The 9,758-nt window shown below is 33.8% G+C and overlaps 1 protein-coding gene across 1 annotated transcript in view; it reads left to right on the plus strand.

Moving 5' to 3' along the window:
• pax3b (paired box 3b) overlaps positions 1–9,758 on the plus strand; it is a 50,399-nt gene that overhangs the window by 39,874 nt on the left and 767 nt on the right. The window contains exon 8 of the mRNA XM_056473953.1: positions 3,810–4,029. Coding sequence (XP_056329928.1) covers positions 3,810–4,029 — 220 coding nt within the window. The remainder of the gene's footprint in view (positions 1–3,809; positions 4,030–9,758) is intronic.

A 9,758-nucleotide genomic window follows, 5' to 3' on the forward strand; every position in this document is an offset into this window, starting at 1 on the left:
TTTAAAAGAAAATATTTAATTTCACTCATTCATTGTTATGATCACCAGCAGTGTTGCTCTTGCAGACTGCTGGAGAACACTCACATTTAACTGCACTACAATCCCATCATGCATTTCACTCACACACCAGTTCCTGATTCCCCCATGATTACACACAAACAGAACAGTAGACTATTTATGGATCCAGAAGTATTTATTTTTTAGTTTATGGAGTGGCCTAATTATTTTTGGGGGTGACTCAGGAAGAGGGGTGGAGCAGTGGCCCTGTGGGTAGCGCTGTCGCCTCACAACAAGAAGGTCGCTGGTTTGAGCCTCAGTTCAGTTGGCATTTCTGTGTGGAGTTTGCATGAGATCCTCTAGGTTTCCCCCACAAGTCCAAAGACATGCGCTATAGGTGAATTGAGTAAGCTGAATTGCCCGTAGTGTATGTGTGTGAATGAGAGTGTATGGGTGGTGGTTCAATCCACTGTGGTGACCCCTGATTAATAGAGGGACTAAGCCAAAATGAAAATGAATGAATGAATGATTCGGAAGGATCTGGCGGTTGACATTTAGGGGATTTGGGTGTCGACAGTGGCCATTCGTGTAGCTCAGGTAATGGCGATTCAAGAAACTCAGGAGAAGGAATCAGAACAGAAACAGGACAGAAAGCCATCTTGGGTGCACAAGCCCTGAAACCAGTGGGCATTAGGAACGGGAGTATCGCAGGCATCAAAGCAGTCCTTCCCTTTGTGTAATCAGGGGGCATCAGGAACTGGCGTGAGAGTGAAGTGCATGATGGGATTTGTAGTGCAGTTGAATGTGAGTGTTCTCCAGCAGACTGCAAGTTCGACACTGCTGGTAATCATAACATTCATTATTGTTGGATTCATAATTACTTTCCTTTTTTTCATTTTGAGGACATTAATAATATTCCTTTATTATTATTATTTTAACTAAATTAAATGTAATTAAATTTTATTTAATAATTTAATTCCTGGCTATTTTACCCTGTAGTTTTTTTATATTTTAATTAAAAAAAATTATACATATTGTGTCTTTAATATCAAATTCTTAAAAGAAAATATTTCATTTCATTGCTGCACAGTGGCGGAGTGGGTAGCATGATCGCCTCACATCAAGAAGGTCGCTGGTTCGAGCCTCGGCTAGGTCAGTTGACGTTTCTGTGTGGAGTTTGCATGTTCTCCCCTTGTTCGTGTGGGTTTCCTCCGGGTACTCCGGTTTCCCCCACAAGTCTTAAGACATGTAGTATAGGTGAATCGGGTAGGCTAAATTGACCATAGTGTATGTGTGTGAATGAGTGTGTGTGGATGTTTCCCAGTGATGGGTTGCAGCTGGAAGGGCATCCCCTGCGTAAAACATATGCTGGATAAGTTGGCAGTTTATTCGTCTGTGGCGACCCCAGATTACTAAAGGGACTAAGCTGAAAAAGAAAATGAATGAATATTTAATTTCACTGATTTATTATTATGATCACCAGCAGTGTTGCTCTTGCAGACTGCTGGAGAACACTCACATTCAACTGCAATACAAAACCCATCATGCACTTCACTCACACACCGGTTCCTGATTCCCCCTGATTACACACAAACAGAACAGCAGGCCATTTTTGGATCCAGCAGTATACATTTTTTAGTTTATGGAGTGGGCTAATTATTTTTTCGGGGAATTCGGGAGGATCTGGCGACTGCCAATCGGGGGAAGAAAGACATCTTGGGGGCTCAAGCCCTAAAACCAGTGAGCATTAGGACAGGGAGTATTGCAGGCACTAAAGCATCCTTCCTTTTGTGTGTAATTAGGAGGAATCAGGAACTGGTGTGTGGGTGAAGTACATGATGGGTCTTCATGGTAGTCTTCATGTGCAACACTGCTGGTGATCATAACATTCATTATTGTATTCATAATTACTTTCCTTTTTTTCATTTTGAGGACATTGATATTATTCCTTTATTACTATTTATATATAATTTAGTTTAATTAAATTCAATAATTTAATTCCTGCAGATTTGACCCTTTTTGGATATTCTAATTAAAAAATCATACATATTGTGACTTTAAATTAAATTCTGTAAAAGAAAATATTTTATTTTACACTGAACTTTTAACATCACATAAACTAAAGTTAAATAAAAAAGTAAAACTCATATAATCAAGATATCCTTTAAATCTACTAAAACGTCTGTAGAAAGAGCTTGGTAAACCCGTCTCTCTGTGCTCGGCTGTGGGAAAGGGTTTAAGCGAGACCATGTGCGTGACCAAGTGTCTGTGTGTGTTTGCCTGTATCCACTGATGTAATAGGATCCTGTAGCCTGGGAGACATGCATTCTCCTCTCTCTGTTTCTATGTAAAGGTGCTTATTTGGTGCAGCAACTGGAGTATGTGTTTATTTTGGCCATAATTCTGCTGGTAGATTCAATTAAGCTTCAGGAACTTTTATTCCCCAGAGCGAACATGCAACATTCCTGAAACGCGGCACAGTGTTTTCTGGGTTAAAATAGTAATGAATACACACACCTTAATGCTCACACACACACACAAAGTCCTACACACACAGTGCTGCCCTTAGGCTCTGTTCTAGACCTAGAATCAGATTAAACAATCCCAAAATTCAATTATTTTTAGCCTGATCAATTGCAGGTCAGTGAGATCTAAACAGATATGCATCTGCGTGCATTGGGTGTGTGTTTTAAACAACACAATCGCAGCTAAAGGCACAACACACAGTTTTTTCAAAAAAATCCCTTTCTGTAACCTGAGAGATTATGAATGATACTGGTCTTTGGAAACATGTTGGAAACTAAGGTATAAGATAGGGATAGCTTAAATAAATATATAAATATCGCCTGAAAAAATAAATAAATCCCCCACTGACTGACATTGCACAGGGAAAATATGCAGGAAAACATTGAAATAAAATAAAATAATAAAAAAATACATAAAATAAAAATAAATAATCCCCCACTGATTGACATTACACAGAAAAAAACAATAAAATAAAATAAATTAAAAGTAAATTAAATAAAAATAAATAAATCCCCCACTGACTAACATTGCACAGGGAAAAATATGCAGGAAAACAATAAAATAAAATAAAATAAAATAAAATAAAATAAAATAAAATAAAATAAAATAAAATAAAATAAAATAAAATAAAATAAAATAAAAAATAAAATAAAATAAAATAATAAAAAAATACATAAAATAAAAATAAATAATCCCCCACTGATTGACATTACACAGAAAAAATATGCAGGAAAACAATAAAATAAAATAAAAAAATAAATAAAATAAATAATAATAATAATAAATAAATAAAATAAAATAAAATAAATAAAAAATACATTAAATAAAAATAAATAAATTCCCCACTGACTAACATTGCACAGGGAAAAATATGCAGGAACACAATAAAATAAAATAAAATAAAATAAAATAAAATAAAATAAAATAAAATAAAATAAAATAAAATAAAATAAAATAAAATAAAATAAAATAAAAAATGAAATGAAATATAAAGAAATAAATCCCCACTGACTGACATTACACAGGGAAAAATAAGCAGGAAGACAATGATATAACATAAAACAAAATAAAATAAAAAACATTTCAAATCCCTCACTGACTGACATTGCACAGGGAAAAATATGCAGGAATAAAATAAAATAAAATAAAATAAAATAAAATAAAATAAAATAAAATAAAAAATAAAATAAAATAAAATAAAATAAAATAAAATGAAAACGACTGACATTATCTCCGTATATCAAAAAACATAATGATATATGATAACTGTGGTGTTTTCTGTGTAGGTGATGGGACTAATAACCCCATCAGGAGCATCTCATCCGACTCAAGCGGAGTATTCTCTGGATTCGAGCGGTTCGATCAGCAGCTCCTGTTCTCAGCGAATGGAGTCTCTGTCCAGTTTACCTGCTCTCTCTAACCTGTCCAATCCACAGTCCTACAGCTCAGCCTCTTTCTACAGCCTGGAGCACAGCGGACACTATCAGTACAGCCAGTATGGACAAAGTAAGGTCATTATTACTGACAGCATACTTCATCCTCATTAGCTGCTTCATAATGTTTTGAAAGGGACAGTTCACCCAAAAACTAAACTTCTGTCTTGTTTTATTTTAGATACTAATTATTTTTCTGTTGAATAAAAAAAGTAGATATTTTCAAAACCAGCAGCTATTAACTTCCGTAGTAGGAAAAAAATACTGTGGATGTCTCTGGCGACTGTTTTGTAGCATATTTTAAAATTATATTGCAAGATATTTTCCAAATATAATTTTTTTTAATTTTTGGGTGAACTGTTCCATTATCTGTTCACTCTTTATGATTCTGTCCTCAATAAACATAAAAGACTAAATAATAAATGATAAAATAATATGACAGCAGTATTAGCAGTAAGTAGTTCATGAACCGTTCTTGCGCACTAACAGCTCTTAAAACACACACACAAACACAAGCACAAGCAAACATATAATTATATTTTTGTTTATATTTGTATAATATACACAATTTAAATTACAGATATTTATTTAAATGCAAATATAATAATAATAATAATAAAATTTACTGGCCAATGGCTATTTGACCATCTTTAAAATTTTGTGCATATATACTGTAGCAAATCTATTAACATGAATATTTATAACACGCACACATACATACAATTTTTACATACGGTTAAATACTGAAATATTTTTGAACACCTGGATTTATTTCACATAATATGTATGTATGTATGTATATACATGTATGTATATACCACTAATATATTTATCTATACCCCAAATATATATATATATATATATATATATATATATATATATATATATATATATATATATATATATATATATACCCCTAATAAGGTGTGATCACCTCCCAGATATAATTTTGTACATTTAAATAAATATAGACACTTGGCACAAGAGTATCGATAATGTATCTTGACCGGAAATATCGCAATAAATCTGCATATCGATATTTTGTCCCACTGCTAATATGGAGTGAAATCATCACACAGACATCATCTATACACACACACACACACACATATATACACATATATATATATATATAAAAGATCACGATTTTTTCACGATTCTGTTGATGTAAAATAAAGGTTAATATGAGTCGGCTATTACTATTATTCTCAAACATATTATAAAACAACTATAATAATATGATGTGTAGGTCTACTGTTGGTTAACATGCTCAATTTTGTATAGACTTTGAATAGAGGACTTAAACAGACTTTAAATTTGTCCTGGTCATTAATGCACAGTAAAGTGATGACATCATAATACAACTATTTATAATTCTAATGTTGAATTCTAATGTTTGAGACATATGCTTGCAATCAGTCATTGACAACATTATTAGACCATTTATTCACTGGTAAAATCAGACATTTGTCATTATCAGATTCCCTCTTAGATTATATAGCCTAGAGTAGGTATAATGACACAGTAAACATTTATTTTCATGCACAACACTCAGTGTTCACTATGAAAGAAAAATATGAAATACTTGTCGCAATCATAACTCTAAAATGCAATATGATTATTTAAAATGATGTGCGTGCTTTCAGTTTCATTTTCACTGCTAAGTGCTGTTCATACTTTCCACACGGCTCCCAAACGATCGCTCTGTGCCACAAACTGAATGTTATTTACAACTTTATTACCCGTTATTCACACAGCCTATGCAGGTTCTGTTCACTAAAGTAAACGCGCGCGCATCTATCATTGAGTAGGGCGCGCGCCCGCCCTCTCTGTGGTAACAGCTTAATGTCAGCTCATGTCACGTGTGATTTCATCACGTCACGTGTGAGTCTTTTACGAGCTAACCATGCAATTAAGTTTCATAGCCGTAGTCCAATGGATGTGCGACTAACATTTTTAGCAATAGCTAACAAGCTAAATAATTAACATCTGTATTCCCATTTTGACATTTTAAAATTCATTTCTTGTAGTTTTTTTATTGTGGTTTTCTATAAACTTAAGACAATTATTTAGTCTTGTGTGTACTGCAGCCAAAGCAGTAAATGGCTGAAGTGCAAAGACAGCTGTAGCGGGTTAGACAAACACTCCCACTAGCCACTTTGGCTGGTTGAAAATAATTTTTAAATTGTAGTTTTCTTGGTTCAACCATAAGGATGGCCCAATATGTGTGCAAATGTGATTTTAGAATCGAGAAACAGCACGACTGACAAAAATAATTGAGTTTGCGCGAGTAAAAGAAAGCAGGAGAATACCTAATGAGAATGATTACTTGACAGTTTAAATGTGCGCACGCTCCTGTTTCCTTGTGTGAAGCAACCGTACCTGGAAACACAACTGGTGTGATTGGCTCTCTTTGAAATACACTGGACAAATGTGATGCTCGAGCATCAAGCAGTCCTGCTGCTTTGAAGAGCTCCAGATGTCTTTTTGTAAGCAGCAGCGATTGCTGCTTTCGCTTTAACCATTCTTTGAACAGATTATTAATGGGTCTAACATTAACCGTGTGTGCGTGATCATTCTTTCATTACCACACACGGTACATTTTACACTTGCTTTCTTTTCCGAAAAGTTATTTCTGTTAATATGGTTTCATTTTCATTTTTAACAATAACATTGCTTTAATAGGAGATTATCTCCACATTTATGTGTAGTTAACTGGTGATCTGACACCTTTAAATACAAGACAATAATACTTTTTAAAATGTCAAGTTTTTTTTTTGTTATGTTGAATAAAAAGTACATGTAATCAGCTACATTTTACTTGTTTTGACACATTACTTAAAATTTGTGGCTAAGAAATAATCATTAATTTATTTTTGACTATGAAACCGTAATCCATTAGCTCACGCACATTGAGCAAGCTCATAATCATAACACACGAAAAAAGAGAAATGAATGAGGAGGCATTAGACATAATCAAATTAAGTCATTTTAGCATTTCAATGTAAAATTTATGCATTTAAAATATATTTTTCCAACTACAAAATTGTGGCTAGTGAAAATGGCGAGTGGCTAGTAATGTTGGAAAACTGCTAGCCATAGTGGCTGGTGATCAAAAAAGTTAATGTCAATCAAGTTGGATTTTTCAAGAGCTAATCAGGCTATTAAGTTTCTTAGCCGTAGTCCAACGGAGGTGCGCCTAATATTTTTCCCAACAGCTAACAAGCTAAATAATTCGCATTTGTATTCCCATTTAAATTTATAAGCCAAAAACAAGGCTACAGTAATCGCGATGTAATCATTCACGGTTTTAAAAGTGACTTTACGAATAATGACAATTTATGCAACGCCACCCCAAAAAGTGACTGCCGTTCACAAACCCTGAAGTTTATTTCCTCAGCAGATACTAACGCACACATCAGAGGCTTACGTTCAGTTGCGAGTGATTCGCAGAGCTCTGATACTGTAATATCTGGAGCGGGTTTGTGTGTGTCAATGTCACGGTTGGATGCTAATCTCCTGTGGCAGAATCAGGATGAGAAGCAGCTGCTCATGATCCAGCGGCTCACATCATGGCCTGTACAGTTACTCTCTGATGAAACGGCCAATGCACAAACACTGCAGCTCTTTAATGAGTCTGAGGATCAGCCTTCTCTCGTCTGATTACTGCGCCAAATCAACCGCACATGCTCGCTTTTGGAGATCAGTGGCTGGAGGAACTCGTGCAAAGATCAGCAGAGTTAAATATTACTAAATTTAGTTTAAGATGCATTTTATTCATTCATTCATTTTCTTTTTGGCTTAGTCCCTTTAAAATGCATATTGTGCATGAGTAATTGATGGTGGACTGATGAATTATAAGAAATAAATGAAGCCTATTCTGCTTATAAATAGGGATGGACTGAGATGAAAATTCTGAAGATTCTGGATGCACTTGGTTGAAAATTGAATGTGAACATGAAAATGCTTTGTAATATTTATTCATTGTTTTATTAAATACTTTTCAATAAATATTTTTAAATGTAACTCAATAACTTAAATTACACTGATTTGAAAGCACCGATAGACTAGTGGTTAAGTGTGCCAACATATAGCACCACGGTGCTCACGGCGACCCGAGTTCCATTCCCAGCTCCCAATACTTTCCTGTCTGTAACCTTCGCTATACTGTACTATCCAAATTAAAGTCGAAAACCCCCTACAATAATAATAAAAAAAATTATATAAAAAAACAACTTCTAACTTGAGAGGTGTCATTTTACCAGCGTTTATTCTATATTTCTGGCAGTTTTTTTAGGCCCAAAAACTTTAAAATTCTATTTTTGGCCGATAATTTTCAGCAGCCAAAAATTTGGTGCATCCCTACTTTTTCTGATATTTTTAGTAGAACTGCATGACTCTGGAAAATGTGAAATCTATCAAGTTATAAATTAAGTAATTTACATTAACCTCTGACAAAACAACAACAAAATAATAATAATAATATTATTTCTAAAAAAATAAATAAATACATTTATATACAGTTGAAGTCAGAATTTTTTATTTTATTTTATTTTTTTGGGGGGGCTTGTTGAAGTCAGAATTAGTAGCCACTAAATTATTAGCCCCCCCTGTTTATTTTTTTTTCCAATTTCTGTTTAACAGAGAGATGTTTTCAACACATTTCTAAACTTAATAGTTTTAATAACTCATTCATAATTACTGATTTATTTTATCTTTGCCATGATGACAGTAAATAATATTTGACTAGATATTTTTCAAGACACTTCTATACAGCTTAAAGTGAGATTTAAAGGCTTAACTAGGTTAATTAGGTTAACTAGGCAGGTTAGGGTAATTAGACAAGTTATTGTATAACGATGGTTTCTTCTGTAGACTATCGGGGGAAAAAATAGCTTAAAGGGGCAAATAATATTGACCTAAAAATGTTTTTTTTTTTATTTAAAATGGCTTTTATTCTAGCCGAAATAAAACAAATAAGACTTTTACCAGAAGAAAAAATATTATCAGACATACTGTGAAAATTTCTTTGCTCTGTTAAACATAATTTGGGAAATATTTGAAGAGGAAGAAAACATTCAAAGAGGGGCTAATAATTCTGACTTCAACTGTATATACAGAGTATTTTTTAAAGATATATAGTCAACATTTGAAGTGGATAAAAATGTTATTATATAGTTAATAAATGATTAAGTATTTAATAAATAAAGAATAAGTTAATAAGTATTGAAACTAAATTCAATGTTTTTTTTTCATTCTCATTTTGACTTAATGAATCAATAACTCATAACTTCAGGTTTCATCAACCCTTTTATTTGCATTCATTTTTTTCCCTTTGGTTTGGTCTCTGATTTATCAGAGGGCAGCACAGCAGAATGAACCGCCAACTTATCCAGCATATGTTTTACACAGCGGATGCCCTTTTAGCTGAAACCCAGTACTGGGAAACACCCATAGACACTAATTCTCTCACACACACACACACACACACACACACACACACACACACACACACACACACACACACACACACACACACACACACACACACACACACACTACAGCCAATTTAGCTTACCCAATTCATCTATAGTGTCTGTCTTTAGACTGTGGGGGAGCTCCCGGAAAAAAACTACGCCAACACGGGGAGAACATGCAAACTCCACACAGAAATGCCAACTGGCCCAGCCACTGAGCCACCTCTTTCATTTTCATTTTTGACCAATTTCTTTGCTTAAACTGCGTTTGTGACCCCCATCTTAGGCAATCAAATAGTCTTGCTGTGACTTTAATCTATAGCAT

The sequence above is a fragment of the Danio aesculapii genome, chromosome 15 (genome assembly GCF_903798145.1).
Source record: "Danio aesculapii chromosome 15, fDanAes4.1, whole genome shotgun sequence".
NCBI lineage: Eukaryota > Metazoa > Chordata > Actinopteri > Cypriniformes > Danionidae > Danio > Danio aesculapii.